General features: G+C 40.2%; 3 protein-coding genes across 3 annotated transcripts in view; 1 reads left to right on the forward strand and 2 right to left on the reverse strand.

Moving 5' to 3' along the window:
- Positions 1–9,335, reverse strand: part of lmbr1 (limb development membrane protein 1) — a 35,398-nt gene extending 26,063 nt beyond the window's left edge. Inside the window, exons 1-4 of the mRNA XM_047568087.1 lie at positions 9,092–9,335; positions 5,115–5,187; positions 1,412–1,451; positions 490–629 (exon numbers count right to left, since the gene is read on the reverse strand). Of these exons, the coding sequence (XP_047424043.1) occupies positions 490–629; positions 1,412–1,451; positions 5,115–5,187; positions 9,092–9,154 (316 nt within the window). The 5' untranslated portion in view covers positions 9,155–9,335. The remainder of the gene's footprint in view (positions 1–489; positions 630–1,411; positions 1,452–5,114; positions 5,188–9,091) is intronic.
- A 302-nt stretch (positions 9,336–9,637) lies between these two features.
- nom1 (nucleolar protein with MIF4G domain 1) lies at positions 9,638–17,737 on the forward strand. Its single transcript, XM_047568086.1, has 11 exons — positions 9,638–10,966; positions 11,057–11,169; positions 11,736–11,931; positions 12,584–12,907; positions 12,990–13,100; positions 13,410–13,580; positions 14,050–14,171; positions 14,278–14,410; positions 14,885–15,016; positions 15,116–15,225; positions 16,973–17,737. Exons 1-11 carry the CDS (start codon positions 10,028–10,030, stop codon positions 17,148–17,150), a joined length of 2,529 nt encoding a protein of 842 aa, XP_047424042.1. The 5' UTR covers positions 9,638–10,027; the 3' UTR covers positions 17,151–17,737.
- mnx1 (motor neuron and pancreas homeobox 1) lies at positions 17,255–22,004 on the reverse strand. Its single transcript, XM_047568089.1, has 3 exons — positions 21,392–22,004; positions 20,497–20,657; positions 17,255–19,915 (listed from the first exon to the last, which is right to left on the reverse strand). Exons 1-3 carry the CDS (start codon positions 21,885–21,887, stop codon positions 19,628–19,630), a joined length of 945 nt encoding a protein of 314 aa, XP_047424045.1. The 5' UTR covers positions 21,888–22,004; the 3' UTR covers positions 17,255–19,627.
- Positions 22,005–26,430: the final 4,426 nt, after the last annotated feature.

Genomic DNA, 26,430 nt, shown 5'->3' on the forward strand with positions numbered 1-26,430 from the left:
CAGAGGTGACAGCCAGTGCGTGACTGTAATACAAAAAACAAATGTGGGGATGCTTGAAACATGACAGCTCATCTCACAGATGTTTTCTGTTGTTGTTTTGGTGCATCAGTTGATGCGTATTAAAGTTGCAACACCACATGTGTTATTTCAATACTCAAAATATCTTTTAAAAATCATACTAACACCATATAATGACTTTAATATCATGATGCCATGTAACTGTATAATGTCCTTTAGTGAATCTCTGCACCAAAACAGGAAAATACTATAAATGCACTTGTAAACAAACAAGTCAATTTGCACAGAACGTTAACAATAGGAACATCCATTGATTTAATTCTAATCAATGTCATTAAAGCACTACATGTTAGAAGACGTCTGCTTTCTTGGAAAAGCAGATATATTTCTTACTCAAAAGTCAAAGATAAGAAATGGAGAGAGAATTAGTTTTTGAAAGAAACAGACGCGTGAACGGTGTGAACTACTGACCGTGAATGAGGGAGCCATTGAGCCACTGAATGTAATAGTTTTTGGGGAAGGAGAGGAGGATCTCATTACTAATGATTGAGAAAGGCAGCAGGAAGACGGCACCACCCGACACTGCCAGGGTGAAGGTGCACAAGTACAATCTGCAAATGGAATCACACACACAAACACGTACACAAAACAGGAGACAGACAAACACACACACACACACACACACACACAAGTGTTAGGACAAGTCGGCGATCTCTTAAAAGGCATTAAACTGACAGCAGCAGGTTCATTGACAATATTTACTTCCAGTCCATTCTACTCTGCACTTTATCCATCTCTGCCTGCGTCCTAGAACAAAAGACGTAGCCCGGCTTTGTTTTCTGCAGCCTCTGATTCGTAGAGACTCAGAGACACTGGCTGGCCAGACTGGGCCCAGGGGAACGGCCATCTGCTCAGTGGGTCGGCACAAAGTCAAGTCACTAAAGAAGCTTGTTAATCTGAAAGGCTTTCTTTCATTGTGCAGGACCCTTGAGTGCTGGAAGTACACAGGCGGGATGAACGTGGCTGCAGCGGTCATCCTCTGAGAGTGACGTGAAGTAATCCTAGATGGACTGACATGTGATACCTGCTGTCAATGCTCCGGCTAATGACACTATCTGTAACACGCTCAGAGTGTAAATTAGTGGATCATGTAACTGGTTCTAACAGAGCTCTAACTACTGATTATTTTCTTCATTAACCAATGAACTGATTAGAGACTGTGAGTGCAAAAAGCTCATCAATGCTATTTTTTACGGCTTTTTTCTGCATTACATTTGACCACTTCCTCTCAACTAACTAGGAGTATTTTTTGCTGTTTATGTGTTTTTTCTGAGTCTAATTTTTATTTAGAACAATACATTGAATGAAAAGGTATGAAATCAGCATCACTCACGATATTCTGTTGACGACGGCATCTTCATCCTCATGGTCGTCTACAAAGGAAACAAGATCATTTCAGCTACAAGGTGCAATGCTAATGCTAATGCTAATCCATGCAACCATCCATCCACATGAGCCGATATCAAAACGCATTATTGAGTGTTGTGCAAATACAGAGCGGAGCGTGTTAAGATTAGTAACATTTTCATTTTATTTATCTTGTTTAGTCACTGTTACTAGTATCTATGTACTGTTTACTAGTGTCTATATTACAGTTACTTAGTATCTATATATTTTAGTTGCTATGGGTAACAGTCCGAGACCCGAGTGCATAATTTCGTTCCATCTCATGCTTCTGTATGGTTGTGAATGACAAATAAAAATCCTTGAATCTGGACTTTCCTTGACGATACCCAGAGAGCCGTGCGTACATGTACCCTGTATGAACGTAAGAGTCACAGTCAGCTGGACTTCACCCTGACTCTTCCCAAGTATAAAGTCCATGTAATGACCAACTGAGCCACATACAGTGGGGGAAATAAGTATTTGATCCCCTGCTGAATTTGTAAGTTTGCCCACTTCCATAGAAATGATCAGACTCTGGTTTTTATGGTTGTTTACTGGTTATGGGTATAGACAGAATATCAGTCGAAAATGCATAAAAAACAAACAATCTAAAAGTTATAAATTGTTATGTATTTTATTAAGGGAAATAAGTATTTGATCCCCAACAATTCACTTAGAATTCAGGCTCCTACAGATTGGCTGGTGCGCATGTGGCACACAGCTGTGCTCAGTCAACTAATTACCAATACTCCTGATCTTAACTCGTCATGTATATAAAGCACACCTGCTCTAAGAATCAGTTTCTTACATTCCAACTTCTACAGCACCATGGGCAAGACCAAAGAGCTGTCAAAAGATGTCAGGGACAAGATTGTAGACCTGCACAAGGCTGTATAGGTTACAAAACCATCAGCAAAAGGCTTGGTGAGAAGGTGACAACTATTGGTGCCATTATTCGCAAGTGGAAGACCCATAAAAGGACCATCAACTGTCCTCGGTCTGGAGCTCCCCGCAAAATCTCGCCTCATGGAGTGAGGATGATGATGAGAAAGGTGAGGGAGCAGCCTAAAACAACACGGCAGGAGCTTGTTAATGATCTGGAAGCAGTTGGGACCTCCGTCACCAAGAAAACAGTTGGCAACACACTGCGCCGTTATGGATTGAACTCTTGCAGTGCCCGCAAGGTCCCCTGCTCAAGAAGGCACATGTACAGGCCCGCCTTAAGTTTGCCAGTGAACATCTAAATGACTCAGAGAAGGCTTGGGAGAAAGTGCTGTGGTCTGACGAAACCAAAGTTGAGCTATTTGGCATTAACTCGACCCGCCGTGTTTGGAGGATGAAAAAACGTGAGTATGACCCAAAGAACACCATACCCACGGTTAAGCATGGAGGTGGAAACATCATGTTTTGGGGCTGTTTTTCAGCAAAGGGTACAGGGCAACTTCACCGCATTATGGGGCCAATGAATGCAGCCATGTACTGTAACATCTTGGACAAAAACCTTCTTTCCTCAGCAAGAACACTGAAGATGCCTCGTGGGTGGGTTTTCCAACATGACAATGACCCAAAACATACTGCCAGGACAACAAAGGAGTGGCTCAAGAAGAAGCATATTAAGGTCATGGAGTGGCCTAGTCAGTCTCCAGACCTTAACCCGATCGAAAACCTGTGGAGGGAGCTGAAGCTCCGAGTTTCCAAGAGGCAGCCAAGAAACTTGAAGGATTTAGAGACTGTCTGTAAAGATGAATGGGCCAAAATCCCTCCTGCGCTGTGTGCAAACCTGGTGACCAACTACAAGAAACGTCTCATCGCTGTGCTTGCCAACAAAGGTTTCTCTACAAAGTACTGACTTGTGTTGTGCTTGGGGATCAAATACTTATTTCCCTTAATAAAATACATAACAATTTATAACTTTTAGATTGTGTGTTTTTTATGCATTTTCGACTGATATTCTGTCTATACCCATAACCAGTAAACAACCATAAAAACCAGAGTCTGATCATTTCTATGGAAGTGGGCAAACTTACAAATTCAGCAGGGGATCAAATACTTATTTCCCCCACTGTATGAACAGGGCAGGTAGCATGAACAGAGGCGTTCTGAGTGGGCAAGTGTGTGCTGAAGTCCACCTCTTGAGACAGACACCACCCTGGGTCTAAATCACACGCAGCACCTATGTCCAGTATTAAGAATGCATGTAATGTAGTGTCAACTTTTACAATACGTCAAACACTATTCTCACTATAATTCATTTTGAACTAATGACGGACAATGATGAACAATATTCCTCTCTAATTCTCCTACTGCAAACAAAAATATGTTTGAGTGTCGTGGATAAAAATCTTAAAAAAAAAAAAAGTGGAGACATGATTTGAATAATCTAGACTCATCACTTGGGATAGGTACTGATACACGGTACCATCATGGCACCGGTGCTGATTCTGACGGGAGTAACCAGGCTGATTTTGGGGCTTCACTTCGGTCCCACTGAATTTTAATTAAAATCCCCTGAGCTCTATTGCTGTGTTGACGCTTTAACGTGACGTCACGTCAGTTTTTCACCTGCATGGATGGAAATGAACCTTCAAAATAACTAAAAACTGTCGAAAGTTTGATTGCACTTCACCTCAAATGATGCAGACGTGGCAACCTGCAACAAGTGTTTGAAGGCGATATTGTGCAAGGGAGGGAACACCTCATATTTGATTAAACATCTGACGACGCATAGTGTTTTTTTTTTTTTAACCTGTTTTTGCTAACCTGCCAGACCCCACACCACTGTTTTTATTATCATAATTATGGCAGTTTGTTGTGAATTTTATCTTATATTGGTTAATCTATTTCTTAGTTGTATTTATGTTATTTAAATTAATACTCTATTCAACTTGCATGTCACAAAATGCACCATTTCTGGACAAAGTTTGACAATGTTTTCCATTCTTTAAGCACCGGCACCGTTTTAAAAGTATCGGTTTGGCACCAGTATCAGATAAACCTAAACGATACCCATCCTCACTTAACACAGTAAATCTACAGAGGGGATTTCCAGAGGTCTACTTTTAAAATGAGACATAGAAAACCTCTGTGTGACCTGGACAAACTATATTTGGGATGCAGTACATAACGTGTCTTTGTTTTGCTCCCTTACTCCAGGTGGGTTTTTAATAGTATCAACGTTTACATGCTGCAGCTGTGATGCTCTATCAGAAAACAGAAAGCTCAGACGGATTGAGATGTAATTGTTTTGTTATCATTCTACAAGACAGGTCATGTCAGCGTTAACCTAATAGTCTTACAATGACCGATTGTATTCTTGTTGCCACATCCCTAAAAACAATTTGGGGTGGATACAGCTCATACTGATAAAGAGGTGACTGTAGCATATTGTTCGGGTGTGGTCTCTTAAGTCTACAGCTAAAGCCTTCTTGGCCGTGACCTCCTTTCAGTCTAAACACGGTGAAACGCCTCTGATGCCATGAGCAAACTCGGCGTAAACAAAGAGATAACCAACAGTGTTTGCTGTGAAATTGGTTCCACCATAGACACGTTGCTGCTGCTGCCTCAGTGTTGCAGATGCTTTAACACCGATGAACAGTCTGTTCGACTTCTGTTCCCACGTAGGGAGAGTTCACATATTACTGATAACTTACCACTCTTCCTCTTGTATCTGGTAATGATGCAGTAGGACACGATGTAGAGGACCGCAAACAGGAGGAAGCAAATCTGAAACAACAACAGAAGTAATAAGAACGACCGCATTTTAAACTTGTGTGGTTCCCTTATTCTCCACATCAGACTGTGGAAACTGTGGAACGGGTTTGATATAATGACTTTTTTACAGATCGGATGTTACTATCAATAAAGATATTTCTGGAAATGTGATGTGCAATCAGAATATACTGCAAAATGCTTTAAAATACTTAAATATTACACACACACTTACACTACACTTGTGGACATTACACACGTGTGAATATTAACACCTCAGTCTCCGCACATGACCAACAGTCACAGGTTTGAGTGGTGGCCTATGTACATTACACAAGTAAAAGTACAGAAGTTGAAGCATTTATCTACCAAATATTTGTGAAATTCATTCCTCGATTGTGACGTCTACATAATGACGGCAATTAGCTTAAATTGCTCTTTATATTCAGCCCAACACCAATATTAAAAGTAGAAAAACTGCAAATTGGGGTAAAACAATTATTTCGTTAGTCAAATAGTCTCAACAAATAATAGTTGAGCTCTAAAAGTTTAAATTCTAATTATCTGAGCGTTTGGATGTCTGGTCTCTCTGAAAACTGGGGCCGTGTCAATTTGCTCTGGTAATAACGCTGTGTACAATGTGCGCCTGTAAATGTTTGACAGTGTCGCCCTTAAATAATGAATGTGGTTTATGTCGGTTATAAAGATCACGCAGGATAAGAAAAATAAATAGATGTCAACCCAGTTTTTACTGCACAGTTAAAGGCCGCGAATCTGTTGAATATGACCAGTTTACGTGATTACAGGGAGGAAAATGAGAAAATGCATCATCGCGGTTCTTTTTCCGATGACATTAATTAGGCCAATGCAAAGTTGTCACAGCAATTAGGTATGAAATTAGGTAACCACAGCCTCAAAATATGCAGGACGGCCTCACAGAAAGATCACATTCCACATTCCGCTCTTCTACTGTGACAGCGATTAGGACGTAACTAATGTTAGAAGCTGACACTTCAGCACTTTCTGTCAACGCTGCTCGACTGATAGTGGCTGAGCTGGGATTATAAGATGACACAGCCAGACAGCAGACGGACAAACTGAGCCGCCTCTCCCAATAATATACGCCGTAATATGATAAATGCTGTTTTATTAAAACATGTCGTTCCCATTCCAAATGAAAGCTTGCCTATTATATTTCAGGATACAACCTTGGCGGTGACCATTGCTCAAGGCGGACAAAACCCAGAACACAGAATCATGTGCACAGAGCTGATAAACTAGGAAAGAGTCTTAGGGGAGATAGCGGATAGTTTAAGGCACTTGACGCCGCCACTACTGGCCTGGTTCCCTCAATAATACACAGCAGGTTGATGACTAGTTTCCAACAGTTCCAACAGTTAACAACACCATCACACTCTTGTGATGTATGAACTCAAGCTGGTGTTGTGGGACAAGAACATTTTTTTTTTTTGCATATTCCTGCAAACAGATAATCAGTCCGTTTCCATGCACTTTAGTGCTTAATCGAGAATCAGACACATGAGTTCCCCTCTGCAAGTTTAAGAAAACAGCCTGACAACCATTCATGCATGGGAAGAGCGTAAAGTGTATATTATTATCTGGGGATTTTAACTGCATCATTTGCATAGAAGGAACTGAGTGTAGTGTTTGAACGCCTATAAAACAGCGGAAAAGCACTTTCACCTAAGGGTAAGAATAATAATTTCATTATGTAAAAATGATTTCTACTGCGCAACAGTTGCAGACATAGTGACATAAATGACAATAGAAACTCAATATATCTTTTGTTAACAAAAAAAAAAAACAAAAAAACGTGAAAGCATGATAATGATGTTAGAGCCTTGTTCAGATTTGCTGTGGGTAAATGTAATTCGTGACACATTATACTGTAACTTGATTACTCACACTAACCTGATTTTCTCTGTTCTTCCCTCAGTCACTGTTTACAGTGGAAGAAACTATTTCCCACACTTCAGGTCTAAAGAGATCACACCGTTTTATCACGGAGTCATGCACACTAACTTTAAACTTGACCCAGAGTGACTTCAAGTACACACAACAACAGATAATATCCCTGTAGAAATCCATCCATAAGCCTCGGCATAAACATGAAACGATACTCTGATACAGCATCACGCAGAGGGATCCGCCTGGGACACACTGCGCAAGCAAAAGCTGGGGTGTTGAGCTTGTGAAGACATTTGATAGTTTCTATATTTCAAATGTGTGTGTCAGGAATAATAAACAAGACCTACTCCACATAATCTCCTATCACTTAAGTTGTTTCTTTTACCCTGTAGCTATGGTGACATCAAGAGGCCACAGATAATACTGTTTCTGGAAAAGGAAAGTCACAACCAATTTCAATTTTCAAGGTACAACTTCATATTATATATTGTGTGTGTGTGTTTTCAGGAGGCCTGGCCATGGAACATTTTAAGACACTAAAAATAAAGTTGCAACTCTGGAAACAATTGCGAAACAAGAGCAATGCTCCTTAAATCCACAACGTGCCAGTTCATTAGGTACACTGGCATCCTAGCAGCGGGAGTCTGGGGCTCATTCCCCTTCAGAGAATGGTGGTAATTCAACTGCGTGATCATTTTGGAGGATGTAGCTTGAGTTAAAGTGTATTGGACTAAAAAGTTTTTCTGTTATTCAGTCTTGCCCACAAATTAAGATACAACCCAATTCAGCAGTGCCTCAAGCCACAGCCTCCAAAACACAACTGAATATATTTGTTTATTTTAAACAAAATGCTGAATCAGCTATCATGAAGCTTAGATTTAGTACAGAACTTTTATATTAGAATCCATTTGTTTTCACTGGTGTAGCTAATAAACCTACAAGTGTGTAATATTACAACAACTACTGATACCAACTAGATCCCCTGCATATATCAAATGGAGAACATCCTTTTAAAATAGCCCTTAAATCGTCATATAATTTGCAATTCAGAATAACCTAATAAAAAAAGCATTGGATTTATTTTCTCGTAGGGCTTTGTGGAAAATAACCAAAAGGCACAGCACTATGTACTTAATATTGCACTAATTTAGTAACATTAGGTAGCTACTGCTTATTATTTGTGCACTGTTTACTGCTCACTTTATCTCTATGTGGTATTGTCTAATTTATCATCTGCCATTTCCTCTAGTGTGAATTATGTTATAGTTTCTACTTATAGTATACTTACATTTAACGCATAAATCCATCTGTATATGTTCATAGCACCTTAGTCAGTCACTGTGTATATTCTGCTCACTCACGTGTATGTAAAGTCTCATCTGTATATAGGTTTTCGTCTGTAAATATCGTCCATATGTCATAAAAACAATATGTACCATACCACTTATATACCACACTATTTATGCACTTGCTACTTATTGCACGTCTGGTTAGATGCTAAACTGCATTTCATTGCTTTGTACCTGCTTAATGACAATAAAGTTGAAACTAATATCTGATTTGCACTGACCACTTGCACTAAGAAGCAATAACATATTTTAAAAATGTGGACATATAATAAGGTCTCCTTGATTGTATGAGGGCTAAGACAGTATGTTAGATGTCCCAGATATTTGCTATTAGCAGCAGGCGTGTTTAAAAGTCTGCTCAAACATCTCCTACCTTAGCGAACTTATACTATTGTGATCAACTAACCTGACAGCTAACGTTAGCGGAGACCGTGTTAATTGGCGCGTTAATTCGCTGTTTTTTTAAATTTTAATACAATTTCCTGTAGCGCAATTACGTATGGACGCTGACATGTTTCAGTGCATCACTAAAATTATGTTTGATAAATTCCGCCGAGTCAGACTGGCAGGCGAAGCTAACGCTGGCTACCGTGCATTAGAGGACGTTGTTAGCCAGCTAGCCTCGACTAGCCGCTACTTACGATGTACTCTCGAACTTGGCTGTGGAAATTCTGCTCTCTTATAGTAACATCGTCTTCTTCCATTCTTCATATTGCAAAATACAAAAAAAAGCTACAGACTCTCTACATCCTAGTTCGTGCAGCTGACGGCGGCGGCGGCGACAACGGCAACTACTCCAGCCTCCACCCTCGTTTGCATCAAAACTGCTCTGACTGGTTAAAAGACAGTTTACATCGACGACAAACCGCTCCGTGCTAAAAAAAAAAAAAAAAAAAAAAAAAGAAAAGAAAAGAAAAAAAACTCAAAATAAACTACGTCATCACTCTGCGTCTATTCCTGTGACGTATCCAGGCGGCAAATCCCACAGACATATAAATCCCCATAGACCCACATGGTTAGAAGCAGAACTTTACAGCGATATTAAACACGTTTACAGCGTGATACATTAAACGATTTTGGTCTCGAAAAGCCGAGGGGTATTTTTTTTCTAACTCATTCGTTTATTTTTTTAATAAGGTTTAAATTTCTGCATAATTAAGGGCGTTTCCGCTTTGAGTGACAGGCGGTAGTCTAAGATAAAAGGTAGCGGAGAGTTGGTGGGCGGGTCTCAACGTCCAGTCTGCTTTGGTATCCGCGTATGGGAGGAGTAATGCATAAAACACTTCCAACATGGCGACCGCGGGCTCCGCCTCTAGAATCCAATTGGTGACGTCACGACGCAACCCGGAAGCTAATGGTCACGTGTTCGTGGGTCATAGCAACAAAACTGTCCTCATGGAGATACATGTGCAGTTCAAGGTATTTGCGTGATTAAAATATTTAATTATTTTAAACCCCTGCATCTACCCCGTTGGGTCGTTTAAAAACTTTTCGAATTTATTTTGTGGTGCGTTTTGAAAGCCGGTTAGCTGGTTAAAGCTAGCGCTAGCTCGCGTTGTCTGGTTCAGTTTGTAGAAATGAAAGGTAAATGGAAGCAGAACAGCAAGAAGAAGAAGGGCAATGAAGTTTTACAGAAGTACATGGTGGCAGTGGGCGAGTTCGTCAAAAGCAAAGGTGGCACAGAGGAAGCAGAGAGCGACCATGGGTTGAAATTTGTAAAAAAGAAAAGCAGAAAGGAATTACGCAAGGAAAAGCGAAAATTGAAAAAAGCCAAAATGAAAAGTCATTATGAGGGCAAAAAGGCAGTCACTTTACCAAATGCTGATGCTAAAACCTCAGGACTAAAGGCTGGCAAACAGCCACAGACGCAGAAGACAAAAACTGACAAAACAAAAAAGGAGGTGTCAAAAACAAACTCAACCAAGTCTGCACAAGCCCCTGCTGAGAAATCTGACAACTCTAAAAAAGCATCAGCTAAAAAAGGCAAGAAAATAAATAAGCTTCAGGAGTCAAGAAAACTGGCACTTTTGGAAGCCAATGAACAAGAGGACAAAGAAATAAAGAAACTAGAGAAATGTCTTGGATTAAATAAAAGGAAAAACAAACAAAGTCTCCCACAGTCCTTCGCGGTTGATGGGCTTGATTACATCCTTGGCGTGCTTGACTCTGGCTCGACTGCTGGAGCGATGTATGACGACGATGATGACGACATGGACATGGCCAAAGACAACTTTAAAAAGCTGGACGAGAGCGAACTATCAGATGAGGACGGGGAGGAAGAAGATGAGATGGTGAGTGAAGGCAGTGATAATGACGATGAGGTTAATGAAGAGGAAATGGATGAGGATGAGGATGATGAAGAAATGGCTGATGAAGAGGACGTGGAGGAGGAGGACGACGATGACGATGACATGGACAATGAATACGATGAACAGGTTGAGAGCGATGCAGCTGACTCAGACGATGAAGAAGAAGCAGAGGAGGAAGCAGAAAATCCAGACACAAAGTTAGACAAGGTAAATTCAGGCACATGTGATAAACAATTAAGACAACAATTGCAGCGGCATCTTGGATCTGATCATTAATTTTTTTCTTCTGATTTCAAGGTCAGCTCTACAAGCGGGAAGTATGTGCCACCTCACCTGCGTAACATTGGCGATGATAAACGCAAAGCTGAGCTGGAAAAACTGAAGAGGAATGTGAAAGGCCTGATGAACAGGTAACCGACCCATTACGATACAATGAGTAAAACAGTAACAGTCCTCAGAAATCAGGTTTTTTTTATTATTACCATGATTCATTGGGCATATTGTGGAATATATGTTCAATACAATTGCTAATGTTAATATCACAAACCTATCATTTCTTGCCTATAAGGTATACACACATTTCTGTAGTCATCACTCAGGTCAGAACGCAAACAAGTTACCTGCATGTAAATTAATTTCCTCATCACTCTCCAAATCTTAATGCTACACTTTTCAGCAAATATATACACAAACATTAGGTTTGTTTGTTCTAATCCTAAAACTATTTGGTTCTTATTGGTAATAGAAATATGTGTTATCAAAACCCAGCAAAATTAACAACCTATGAAGGACTGAGAACATGAATAGCACGATTTAAACAATGCATTTTAAAGAGATTGTCCTGAAACAAAGTGTGTTGTCATAAAAGAACGTATACTTTCTGTTGAATAGACACAGAATCTGAGGACAGTGTCTTCTTTAAATGATCTGTGTTTGTTCTGTTCAAATCCCTCACGTCTTAATGCACCATCTTCAGGCTGAGCGAGGCCAACATGGCATCCATCAGTGGTCAGCTGGAGGAGCTGTACATGAGCAGCAGCAGGAAGGACATGAACGACACGCTGACTGAGTTGCTACTGGCGGCCTGTGTGACACCGACCCTGATGCCAGACAGACTACTCATGGAGCACGTCCTGCTAGTCAGCGTCCTCCATCATGCTGTGGGGCTGGAAGTAAGAGAACCTTTATGTTTAATATCAAGGTTTATAATGTTCAAAAACATTGGTTAGGTAAGTACTGGTTAGGAGATTATTTTCTTCCCTCTATGTGTATAAATTGAGCTTTTATGTTTTAGTTTCCGTAGGCATTATACACTGAAAAGAGGAGCCGTGCATGTTTTTACTTGTGCGATTCCTGACCTGAAAATTGGCAACGGCTCTTCCATTATTCATTGGAGGCTTTTCTTCAAAGGGCTTATCTTCTTCCTTACGTCTCAATTGTGAGCTAATGCCCTTTAGGTTAATTAAACAGTGATACGTAACTCTTTGATTTCCTTTGAAGTGTAATAGGTTTATCTCTGCAGCCATTCTGTAAATAACATAAAACAGGATTACCAGTTAAATTACTCTCTGTCAGCAGCTTCCAAGTCACAGTGTGAAGGATGTTTGAAAGAAAATTTAACCACTTAGATTTTAATTATATCAGTTAGATTTCTAATGTTATTTTACTTTACTTCTCAGTCCATTGTTAACTACTTGGTTTGCAGCAGATGTTTGAGCCAAATACATTAAAAGTGGGCTTTGACAACAGCTGTTTACAATAACAACATCATACAACATCATACAAACCAGCAGCAGCATCTATAATCTGTCACTCTTTTTCAAGGTGGGAGCCCATTTCCTGGAAACAGTTGTGCGCAAGTTCGACGAGGTGTACAAGGAACAAAGGGAAAGCAAAGAGTGCGACAACCTGATCGCCATTGTCGCTCACCTCTACAACTTCCAAGTGGTGCATTCTGTCCTCATCTTCGACATCCTGAAATTGCTGGTCGGAACGTTTACGGAGAAGGACATCGAGCTGGTTCTGTTTGTGCTGAGGAACGTCGGCTTCGCCCTGAGGAAGGACGACGCTCTGGCTCTTAAGGAGCTCATCTCTGATGCCCAGCGCAAGGCCAGCGACCTGGGCTCCAAGTTCCAGGATCAGACCAGGGTAGGGCAAACAGAACTGCTTTTTTACTTTCATCATCTGCTGATGTGTCTGCTTTATCTAAGATGTGTAAACTTGTCCTCAGGTAAGGTTCATGCTGGAAACCATGCTGGCTTTAAAAAATAATGACATGAGGAAGATCCCTGGCTATGATCCTGAGCCTGTGGAGAAACTGAGGAAGCTTCAGAGGAGTCTGGTGAGTGATGGCTTGAACTACTTTGCCTAAAATAGTAAATTATAGCTTTGAATTTGACTAGATGGCAATGATTTTATTGATCATACTTAACAAGGGTACCATTGCCTTTCAAGATAATGTTACTTCATTAGTAGTCTTTATGTGCACCACTAGGTGGCCCCAGAGTCCATCCTTTACACTTCTATAGATGGCTTTTCTCACAGTTTTCAGCTTCAGGATTTCTAATATGGAGTTCTTTACTGTTTTGAACCCGGCATTAGACTCCTGAATGTAATCTAGACTAATTCTTGGTGAATGTGTGATCCTCAGATCCACCAGACTGCAGGGGGCAGCGACATGAAACTGAGGGTCTCTCTAGAGAATCTCCTGGCTGCGGATCAAGTGGGTCGCTGGTGGATCGTCGGCTCTTCGTGGAGCGGAGCGCCCATGATCAGCAAGCAAGACGACGCGAACAAAAAGGAGAGTTCAGCTGAAGGACAGGTACGTTACCGGGAACACAGACGATGCAGATGTTGTGACGGCAGACCATGTGTTTACTGTGGTAATGTTTGTGCAACTGCAGCTGCTTCTGTTGTAAAAGGCTTAAACATTATTGACAGTAATTACTGAATGACATTTTTCGGTGTAATATCCTTACTCTGCAGCATATGCTTTAAAAATAAACATGGTATTAGGGCTGGATATTGAACCTCAAACATTTTTTGGTGACCAACCAAAATTTGCCAGAGGACAAAAACCAAAGAGCAAACTAAGACTTAAACATTGTTTGGAAACCTCGTAAAACTTGAGCATTTTCTCAAGAACTAGCATTCAGCCCTAATGGGTTAACACTATGTCTAACATAAAAAAGGCATTTATTGAAAAACACTTTTATATATCTGAAAGTAAGGGGTTTAACATGTGAAAATGCAGTCTACCTTAATTGTCGTCGTTGTTTTATTTCTTTCAGTTTAGTGGCAAAGTCTTGGAGCTGGCGAAGAAACAGAGGATGAACACTGACGTCAGGAGAAACATCTTCTGTGTGCTCATGACCAGTGAAGATTATCTGGACGCGTTTGAGAAGCTGCTGAGGTTTGTTTTGGCCCACATCCGCGTCAATTTTCAATAATTTACTTAAGCAAAGATGGAGTGGAGCGCTTGTAATGTTGATTTTTATTTTTATTTGCCCCGTGTGAAGGATGGGTCTAAAGGACAAGCAGGAGAGGGAGATTGTTCATGTCCTGATGGACTGCTGTCTGCAGGAGAAAACCTTCAACGCCTTTTACGCTGTGCTGGGAGAGAAGTTCTGCTCCCATGACCGACGCTTCCAGGTGCTCTTTCAAATAGAAATGTTAACACAGGAAAAGGTTAAATGTAGGAATCACTTACCTGGATAATGTGTGTGTGTGGCCACCCAGTCTCTTAAACTGTGTACGACCTCTGTGTGGCCTGCAGTTCACCTCTCCAGTGTGGGAGCCTCTAACACCTCTCACTTCTGATTAGTCTCTAACTGTGACTGCAAACAAAGGGGGTGAGACCACACTTCCTACTTTGCTGCCGTGTAGATCACCAGCTCATATCAGAAACTGATGACCATTGTCCTCATCAAAGAGCTTGAAGCTAGAGCTGGTGGGAATGTTTGCGTTTCACATGTAAGCTTTCTCTAGAAGAGACGGTTACCTGTCTGGAGAAGTCAACTCTGCTTCTGGTTTTTGAGAATGCTCATTGTTATTCAACGTTTTTCTTAATACTCCCTCTGTTTTATGATGTAAATCTTGAATCAAACCTTCTCTTTGTTCTCTCAGATGACTTTCCAGTTCAGTCTATGGGACAAGTTCAAGGAGCTGTCCAACCTTCCCAGCGCCACGTTTAACAATCTGGTCCTGCTGGTCACACGCTTCCTTCAGAAGAAGTGCCTCTCGCTCTCTATACTTAAAGTAAGTCATGTGTAGGGTTTTCATGATGCTGTATATGTTTATTTGATGTTATAAATGAGTCAAGTCTGAAAACGGTTATCTCTGCGTTTGTCTTTGTAGGTGATAGAGTTTGGGGAGCTGGATAAACCCACGGTGCGATTCTTGCGTCAGGTGCTAACCAGACTTTTAAAAGAAACTGAACCCGAGGAGCTAGCCAGCATATTTGCAAGGTGAGCTGCATTGTTCATACACTTGGTTGATAGAGGTTTAGAGCTTTAATGCTCCTCTATCCAAGTTATTGCGCCCTATCATTTATGATCAATAAAGTCTATCTAAGATTTAAATGTGTATGAAATATGACTGACAGTCTTAGAGTCTACAGCCTTGATAGCTGCCCAGCGAGGCTGTACCTTATGTGCCAAATGGAAACCATTTAGAAAAAGGACAAGCAGTTTATGAACAAATGGTTGGCGGATGATTGAATGAATTGTTTATCACCAGAGAGCACGGAAGAGGCAATGATCCTCTGTCTGAGAAGCTTTGAAAGCAAGAAGGAAGTTTAGCTCGCTACACAGTGACACATCTTGCCACATTTTTAAAGAAAATTTGTGCACTAAAAACCATGATTGATCTGCAACTCGGTGGATTAGCTAAAAGTACGTAGTTTGGATCCTGGCAAAGATGGGCTGTCATGAGAATCCAGCTGCTTCTCTAAATAACAAACGGTACGTTTACGTGCATGTGCAAAAAATGAATTATTGCCTTAATCCAACTTAACTGGACAACTTAAGCACATGTAATGTTACTCCAGTTAAAATGGGAGGTCGCCTTGTTCTGATTAAGACACCCAGATAATGGAAATCATTTTTCCTCCATCATGTATACACTTAATTGGACTTTAACTGGACAACGCACGAGTGCATGCGCCACAACTGCTGCACTGGCATATGACCCGAGAACAAAAACATCCAAGAAGAAGAAGGTTAACAGAGCCGATAGAAGAACCACCTGAGGGATAGCGCCATCTTATCTGCATCATAAGTAGTGCACACATTATGTACAAGATTTAAAAAGCTGCACTATTATCCATCTGGTTGTTGTTTGAAATGCCGGTCTGCCGCATGAACAACTCTTGTTTATTATATGACGTAATAGGTCAGTAAGGGGGCAGTATTAACATGGCATTAACCTGCTGAAAAGACACATATCGCCACTTAGTGTGGAGGAGGAGGACATGTTCCTGTCAGTTATTCCATTTTCTCCGTTGCATGTAAACTGGCAGTCAGAAAGTCAAATTCCGAGCATAGCTCCATTAAGCTGTGCATGTACATGCACTGATAGAAGTGATTTAGAGCAGGCTGATTAGAGGTGGACTATGGACATTTGTACAGTGAGTGTGCAGAATTGCGTAGCTATCTGAGACCATTTGCCAATGTTTTTTTCTGATGGCGAGCTAGTTTTGCTGATCAGCTTAGTGCACGATAAAAGAAAGAGCAGTGACTAAAGCTTTCAGTCTTCTCTGATAACCTGCCACACACACAAAAACTACACTTGTGTTTTTACACTGAAAAGGAGAAGCTCTCCAATCTTGTTATACCATATATAATGAAAATAAAGGGCATTCTGTTCTATTCTATTCTATTCTATTCTATTCTATTCTATATGCTGATTTATAAAGTTACTATTGTCAACCCCTTGTGTTCAGCTGCAGCTTTTTCACTCATACAACATGAAGAGACATCATAGTCAGCTTTTGTTGCCACTAGTGGTGATGTCCTGTTGGAGGCTGGGTGTGTTCATACCTTAATATATTTCAGTCTGGAAGTGGTTGATTGACCAAAATTTAAAAAAACAAAAAAATGGCTATTGCAATTGTAACGTCTGTTAGTCTTATTTTTTGAAACCACTCCTCTTTAATGCTTCACGCTACATGAAAACCTGAAAATCAATGTCCCTCATTGTTTCCCCGTCCTCCAGGATTTCAGGAGTTCCCAAGCTAGGAATGCTGCGGGAAGGCTTGAAGCTTTTCATCAGCCACTTCCTCCTGAAGAATGTCCAGTCACAGGGACCAGCTGAGCAAGCAGCACTGCTGTCAGAGCGCGCCCAGGTCGCAACCAAAGCCATGGAGGCCAAAGAGGCCAAGCTCAAACTGTAAAACACACTCACACTGCAACACCAGAAACCCAGTACTGTGAAGAAAAAAGATGGGACAGATGAAAGACTGCCTCCAAACACAGCGTGCTTAAAGAAGAAATTACATTTTTTTTTTTTTTTGATATTTAATGAACATTTGCGATATAGGATGTGCTTGTACATAATTATTAACATTGAGATTTTTAACTGTGGACAATATTAATCCCTTCAAAAACACACCTGTCTCAGACTGGTGTGTTATATTTCAGTGCAGGTTTTCTTTAGTTTCATAGTGATTTCCTCGCAATACCATAAATATTGCACATTTTCATCTACTACACACATTTTCTATACTGGTATTTGTATGTTTGTTAATAAAACATTAACAAATTTTGTACTATACCATGTTAAGATTACAGAGTTAAATTCAGACCATTTTCTCTTATTTCTTTCAGTATGCCGTTACGTTTTTTTCTTTTTTTTTTCTGAGACCGCCCTCTTGGAGGCAGTGTTCAACAAGAGGTGATCAGTTCAGACACCTGGAACCATTCTTCTGGGCTTAACTGAACCTATTTACACCTCAGGCAGAATAAAGCGCGTTTCACCCGAGCCCTTTTGTTCAGTCTTGAACCCCTGTTGGTGTTTCCACTGACGTAAACATGTTCATTCAGTGTTTACACGCCCAGATGAAGTGACCCGGTGCCTTGAATTTCTGTTTGCTCGCTGACACCAGTGTCTTCTCCGCGTGGTTAGCATAGCAGAGTCATTCTGTTACATTTGATACTTGCTCCTGTTAATTAGCAACAATGGCCCGTATCAATCTAAAGCTGGAGCCTGGCCTGAGGTCGGGAATCGGCCACCAAGGTCAGCCAGAGGAAATGACTGTGACTAGCGCTCAAACTACGCAGTAGGCTCCCGTCAAAGGGGATTCAGAGGTGAGAGCATCATCTACGCGAAGATACAAATCCACTGAGAAAATGAGACACGGCTCGGTAGATGGTGGAAGACAATGGGATCAATGGGCTCACTGTTTAGTCCATGCACTAGTCTGCAGCCATGAGTCTTTACACCTTTACCTGGTGTATACTCTAGTTGGGACTGACCCTCAGCTGAACTTTGATTTAGGCTGCCAAAGCTAATGCAAACAGGCGAAGATAACCAACAGACCCTTCAGTAATCCTGTCACTAATGACACATAATCTGTCAGACCCTGCCATGGCTCCACTCATGGGAAAAATGATACAATCACAGGTGAGTAATTAAGCTCAGTCTGACTGGTAGATGTCACCCATGTTTGTCATAATGAAGTAAAATGAAATGTTGGATATCAGTAAATTAGAAAGCAACCCACCTAAATCATTAAATATACTTGTCACTAATAGTTGTTTTTTGAAATCGGATTAAAGTGACCAAATTATATTGTTTTAATTTAAATAGTTTTTGATGAGCGTCAGATAAGAGGAAATTCTCCTGGTGTCCAACGTCACCAAATACGCACGAGAACAGCCAGTATTAACAAAAGCTCCGTGGGGTTTATTCATTTTGTAAAATCTTTAAATTTGTGTCACAGTACATAAACCATATACTTCAACCTAATATATTTCATTCTTTGTTCGTTAGGCTCAGTTGTAAAATGATCCCACTCCTGAAAATAGTGCCTGAGCAGCCAGGTTGTCGCTCAGCGCGCCTTTTAAATGCTTTATTAATGCGAGCCCATTGCTAGTGTGGTGCGAAATGTTTCCTGCGTCTGACTGCCTACTTGCTGTTTGCGCTCACTGCACGTTTGCACAGATCCGACAGCGCTATTAACAGTAATTCCCATGACCCGAGCTGTCAGAGCAAGGAGGAAAAACTCACGCCTCTGTCCGCTTCCAGGGCCACGCACTGCAAGCAAGTCATAAATCAAGGGACTATTTCTTAAGGAAAAGGGGTCGATATAAACACTTTTCTTTCTTCTTTTTTTTTAATATAAAACATTTTATTTCACGGTGTATTGCAGCAAGAGAGACGCTAAACAATAATTTAGCATGCACTTTTATGACCCTTTTATAAATACAGTATAGAAAAATAAACAGAACATTTTTTTTTCAGCGTGATATGACACACCACGGAAGTAACATCACAAAGAACAAAATATCTAACTAGTATGTGGGCTATAGGATGTTATTGAAAGATTATTGCTGATAAACTAACCACGTGACAGGTAAAGGTTGCAAAATCCTGAGCCAGTTTACAGCGTTTGCATATAATCATGCAATATGTCACAGTTTACCTATAGCCGAGTGCTGATTTAAATCTCCTGCTTTATTGCTTGTTTACGACACCGGGGTCTATTCTTGACCTAAAGTCTTATATTTTTCATAACATTAAAAAAAATCTCAATAATTTCATGTAGGTGATTAGAGGTCGGATTACATGCAACTGCATTTTAATACAGCGTAAATCCCCCCTAGAGTCGTTAGAAACTGAGATCGCCACCTTTAAGCCTTTGTTTCGATTTCAAGGTTGTGGGCTTATGTCGCTGTTGTGGTTCCTCTCGTCGTCCGAAGAGCAGTCTGAGGAGTTGTACAGGAAATTGTCGCCCTCGTCGTCGTCACTGTCTCTGAAATCTCTTATCCTGCCATTTTTTGAGTCTGTCTTGCTGTGATAATCCGACTGTTCGAGTCCGTCTCCTTTCTCCTGGCCGCTCTTGGTACCTTTCTGCTTCTCGGCCTCCTGGGCGGCCTGCTCTTTGGCCTTCTTACTTCTCTTCCACTTCATGCGTCTGTTCTGAAACCAGATTTTCACCTGGAAAATGAAACAATGATTTGCTTTCATTAATGACGCGTCCAATTTGCCAGGTGGCGGCTAAGACGCGCAGCACTGCGGCAGTCTCCACCGTTTTGTTTAGGCCGGAAAACTTTTTTGTTTTTGTGTAAATTATTTTTTCCTCCTTTAGCCCTTCAGCTTATTCCGTCTTTGCACTTTCATTTGAAGTCATAAAATGCCATTTAAAATGTTTAAAACAGCAGCTAAGAAAGAGGATCACTGTGCGTAAAATATGCGTAAAGGTCACCAGTCCACCTGTCGCTGACCTTTTCAATCAAACATGTGAAAAAAAAAATAATAATAATAATAATAAATTATTTGAACTAGCACTGAGCTTCAAGGTCAACTCAAGTAGGAAGACAATATTAATAAGATGCATTTTTTCCTTGAAAGCAAAATGATCTCTGGAATATGCTGCGTAATTCCTGGACTGTTTTCTATGCGATACAAATTACATTATAAACTGAAAACTAAGGGCCTTATGTATTGTAATTCATCAGAAAATATGAATTGAATGCTCGAGTTATGACATAAGTGTGATGGGTGCAGACATGACTTACTTGGGTTTCTGTCAGCATGAGGGACGTGGCCACTTCAAAGCGCTTCGGTCGTGACAGATACTTATTCAGTTTGAACTGATGCTCCAGTTCCAGCAGCTGCTGACTTGTGAATGCAGTTCTTGGTCTTCTGCATTTTCCAAGCAAGTTGGACTGCGCCTGGGCTGCAAGAATAAACCAGGCATTTTAGCCTTATTGCTTTTTTTTTTTTTTTTTTTTTTTTTTTACAGCAATAAAATACAAAAAGTGCAATTTTATAGGGGGAAAATAAAATAAACGATACAAATAATGACAATATTCAGAGAACATTTGTGTTGTAATGGAAGCAATCCTTAAAAACTTCACCAATGTGCCATCTTTCTCATGGTACAATAGAATATACATTTCGTAGGTGTCTGTTTTCTGCTCAGACAGCCCTTCATATGAATATGTCCATAGACAAGCTATTTGCCACTTCGTTTTGAACAAATCTGTTAAAACGAGCAGAGACAAAAAGGCAGTATCTGGTCAGCAAATAGCATGTCGACTGTGGGTTTCACACTCCTCCGCCACTTTCCCACTGTCCATTATCTGTCCATTTTAGTTCCTTTCAGAAAAAACACCAGTCTGTCACAGCCTCTTCATTGAGATGAAAATATCTGGAGGGGAATGTGCACAGGAAATCTCACACAACTAACTTTATTTTAAGAAAAACAAGAATTCGGTGTTTGCCATTAACGTAGCGAGACATGCTGCATCATGCGGGTCTATGTGATTTCTAAGACTATTTCATATGTTTTAGTGATAAAAGTAGACTATTTAATGTACTACATATAACCAATGGGCTACATAATATTTTTGGAGTTTGGAGTGTAAAGGAGATAGTGCCAGAATATTTTGAAATGAAACTGCTACTCACAATTAAAGTCAGACATTTTGGGGAGCATCATCCCGGCCGTGGAGACCCGGAGCCAGTGGTCCAGCTGGAAGGTGCTCGCTGTCAGTTTTATGGGATCGCTGGCGTGGTGGTGATGGGAGCCGTGTGGATAGGAGTAGGACAGGGCAGGGTGTTGGCCTGTGAGGGCAGCAGCGGAGTAAGTGTACATAGGGTGACCGTAGAGAGCCTGTGCCGGGATCCCTGCGGTACTCTGCGGATGTAATCCAACCATGCTGTGCGGGCTGTTGAGGAAGCCCGGTTTAGGTATCAGACCGCAGGTGGAAATCCTCGGCGGAGACGGGGTTTCATTGCGTAAAGACTCGGCGCTGGTGGTCAGGTCCGGGGCCGCAACGCTTCCAGACGACGGGATGGAGGAGGAGGAGGACAGGGAAGTTACAAGCGAGAGCGGCGAGGTCTGCACCTTGGGTGTATCGACTGCTAGGAGCGCGTCAATGCGAAAGTTTTTGGATTTCTCCATTGGTCTCCCGGTGCGCGTCCTTGTCGCCTCTGTTGTCGTTAAACTGGAGGAGAAATCGGCGCCGTTTTCCCACCTCTCAAAGTTATGATGTGATCCGGAGTGTGAGAGAGGAGCTCTGTGTGACACTTAATCCCCGTCGGGTGGAGGCGATTGGTGCATGCGTCTGGTAGTGGGCTGTCCCAAGCGTTACAACGGACCCAACAACGCCTCTCTGCTCTAATCACTGTAAAGCACGGTGTTGGCTGCGTTATTGCTTTCATAAAAAAATATGGCTATTACAGGAAAATGACGCAAACGTTTGAAATAGAACTTCTTTTTTGGGGGGGCCAGGTATAACTGGATGTTATTATTATTTTTATTTTTATTATTACTTTGCCTTAATAGCAACCATTTGCAGGAGGTTAAGGACAGCTCTCTATGTGACTAATTATCAAAGAGGACCTTTTTCGTTTCATGACTACAGCAATATGCTGTTTGTGGGACTGATTAACTGTTTACATCACCGGTTTGTACAAGGTCACAGGTCTGATAATATTTTTTGTGAACTTTGAAGCTCCACATTATTAATAGGGCATTTCTGTAAAAGTTTATATTTCAGTTTGTACTCATATTTTTAAAAATGAAAATGAAATAATTTCCACAGCAAGTTCAGTTGCTGCCTTGGGCCTGCATGCTTCACGGTTCATCTCGGGACAAGAGGTGGTTTAGGAACAAAAGAAAAAGCCGTAAAGAATTGAAACAAATATTTCTTTAATGACATAAAAGACACGTTTAATAATCTTAATGTAAAACTCAGTTTCCAGACGTAACGTGAGTCTTCTTCCCTTATTGAATGCAGGGGGAAAAAAAGACAGCATGCGCAAAGAGGCCAACAGGGAAATTTAAGTAAAAGCCCTCCTTCTGTCGCTCCCCAGACCAGAAGGTGACACACGCACATCTGACCTGCTATAACTGAGCTGTGTGCCCAAATTAATTAGGTTACACCCTCACTTGCGCAACCTTACCTGTAAACCAGGCTCAAACACTTTTATCGATTTTCACTCAAACTAAATTTTCATCCATATCTGAGAAATATTATTGATGGGTTCCTATCTTAAATTAAAAGAAAGTCTAATATGTCCCTGAACAATTACACGCAGCTGTCAAAATACGTCAAATTTCCGAGCAATCTGTGAGTAAAAATTTGTAAATGAAAGCCTGAAAGTGTGATGACGGGAGAGAGATGTAACAGGCCCGCTGCTCCGGGTGACTTCGGTCTAATAAGCCACTTAAAGTTAATGGAAGAGGAGGTCAAAATGAGAATTATTGACACCCCGTTGCCCTTAACCTGTCTACCAATAAAGCTGATTAGTTTTTGTCAATTCATCAGCTAACCGCGCTCCTGGGACGTTTATTTGCTCGGGGGAAATCAACAAGTCACCGGGTAGTTTTCAAGTAAAGGATCGCCATTTAATTGTGGACCTTGATGATCATGACCAATTACAGAATGATAACGGGGAGATTGATGTGGGTGGGGGGTGTGGGCCTGCAGGGAAACTGGGGTGAAAGGAAAAAAAGCAGAATAAGAGGGGAAGCGTGAACTCACTGAATTGCCTTTTTAAAAAGAAAAATGTGCACGAAATCTTATTTTTAATGTGCAAATATATCGATAATGAGAAGATTTATAGGGGTTGAATTCAAGATCAAGGGTCTCCAGCGCTTCATGATTTATCCTCAGTATTTCAGTTTTGTTCATTCATTCATTTTTTTTTAGTAATTTCTCTTAAATTACGTGGTTAAAACTCTCATTTCCAGTTTGGACAGGTTTTGGCCCAAACCATGAGGGAAGCGAGCGCGACCGCGACATAGAAAAATGATTATTATATTGCAAAATAAATACAGTCAACCCTGGACGTTAAGCAGAAATGAAAACAGACTTCTCTTTTTTCGCATTTCCACTATCAATTAAAGGTACGTTTTTTTTTCAGCCTCTTTCACGATTATTCTAACAGCCGGACTCTTGATCGCCACACCCGAGCTGCGCCTTGTCCCCATCGAGGGTTTAATTTCATTAAGGGACCCACATGAATATTTCTATTAAAGCTGCGGTGAAATATGGCGCCATTTACTATTGGCCTTCGCCGATCACCAGGATTTATCGCTCCTTTTCATCACATCTAGGAGAGAGAAAATTAATAAGGCGCCCAAGATGGAACCGGACCCTAAACCTCTCTTCTTTCCTGAAAGCTGTTAATTTGCTCCGTAATTACTTTCACAATTAACTGAAATACAAATCAAATTGACAAATCGGGATAGTTTATATATTAATTACCTTCTGTAAATGTGTTCATTGTGAGAAGGCAATTTAAAGGGACCTTCTGTCTCTTTTAATGCAATAAATAGCCCACATTTCGCATCGGCTGGCACAAATGGCTGCTCTAGCGAAATGTGCAAAACTGCTTTTAAAAACATTTACGGCTCCAAATCGTTCTTTCGGTTTGATTTTTCAATGTGGCATCCCTGGGGCTGCCCAATCTCTGTCAGAAGAAAAGCCTTAATATGATTGTCAATATCAGTGGGACATAATTACAGCTGGAGAACTGCTGAAAAGATCTCCAAGTCTTTATGAAGTTCGATATCAATGGTTAATTTGTCTTAAACGTGTTCTCAGTGCAGTATGAATGAACACATAAGTCGACAGTATATAGTCCCAATCGATAAAATTAAGAATTATGTATTTACAGCCAATTTAGCTAATAATAATAATAATAATAATAATAATAATAATAATAATAATAATAATAATGTATAATGGAAATTTAAAATACAAACAAGATAGAGAAAATTAATGATTTTACAAATCAAAAATTTTATTGTTTTTGAATATTTTATACTTTTTGTGTAATATTTAAATTAATGTAATTTATCTTACCTCTTCTATCTGTAAACTCCTGGTTTACCATTGTTATTTACTGGATCTGGACTCCTGCAGGTTTTTCGTTTTGTTAATTAATCATTAAATTAATTAATCCTCTAAATGAGTCAAGGCATTCCTTGCCTGCTTTTGACACTAAGTGCTTCTTTTTTCTTTCTTTTTTTTTTTTTTTTTTGTGGTGTTCAATCAAAAAGCATCCAGCTTTACTGGCCAGTAAAGCTGGAGTGCATTGAATCTCATCATTTTCTGTTGTGCTCTTTCTGATGTCCTCATAGGCACCTTGAAGGTAACTTCAAGGTACCTAGAGTGAGATTACTCAAGGGTTTATTGAAAAATTTCCAAGCCAAAAATGATAATATACAAAATTATAAGTACAAAAATGATACTATATTAAAAAAAAAACAAAAACGATTATTATCATGGTGGTCTTTCTGATAGACTGATAATAAACTTAAGCAGCTTTTGATTCTATTGATAGTTTTGATCTAAAAAATATTCATCTCAAACACAGTGTGAGTGATTAAACAGGCACTGAAACAGCTTAAACAGCCGTAGGAAACCAAATAACTCTTCTGCTGAAACTCCAACAAACCTTTGTATAATTTTGGGACAAAAACAACAAAATCAAGACAGATATATTGATTATACAATATGTGTCCAAGATATAAGATACAAACATATAGGTAAGGTTTTTGTCAACATTGTGAATATAAATTGTTCAAAGAATGAGCCTTGAGGTACACCACATTTAATTTGCGTTTTTCTTTCATATAAGACATTGTTCGCTTGTTCCAAACAAGTAAAATCATACATATAATTATTAATAGTGGCTCAGTGGATCTACATCCTTCATTGTGCACAGTGAGAGGTTCACTGGGACTTCCATAATTTAAATTGTTTGCTGTCGAAGCATCGACTATGAAGAGACATTAATAACATTCTTGTTCCACTGACATTCAGGGGAAGAGCACACTAACACAGCATGCACAACGTTATGCTAAAACTTAGATGAACAACATAACAATACCAACAGTGCTTAGATCACCAGAAGCCTGTTGACCCCTGAAATTAAATCTAACATATAATAACCTATCAGGGATTTGGATTTAGCATCCTCTGTGGATCATTGCTGTGTATGTTGGTAGTTTAAATTCATTTATAATAATACTAATAATACTTACATATGGTCAGAATTGGTTAAAGGGTCAAAAATGAGCTACACGTCTTGTTGGCATTGATGTTAAAGAGGAAGAAAATGTAATTGAAGAGTACAGAAAGCTTTAAATGTAAATATATTACTAGTAAGCAAGTCATTTTCCATACAAGAAGCCATGGATGCAAGCTGTACCTCTAACCACCTCTAATCACCTCTAACCACTACTCCACAGCTCCTCTTTAATGTCATTAACACTGGGACACTATCTATCTATCTATCTATCTATCTATCTATCTATCTATCTATCTATCTATCTATCTATCTATCTATCTATCTATCTATCTATCTATCTATCTATCTATCTATCTATCTATCTATCTATCTGGTCCCAGAAGCTTCTCAGTGGATCTAGCTGGTGGGCGGATCCCATCCGCCGTTACTGACGGGAATTTCAGCCAATCACAAGCCGGGAT

The sequence above is a fragment of the Mugil cephalus genome, chromosome 18 (assembly GCF_022458985.1).
Source record: "Mugil cephalus isolate CIBA_MC_2020 chromosome 18, CIBA_Mcephalus_1.1, whole genome shotgun sequence".
NCBI lineage: Eukaryota > Metazoa > Chordata > Actinopteri > Mugiliformes > Mugilidae > Mugil > Mugil cephalus.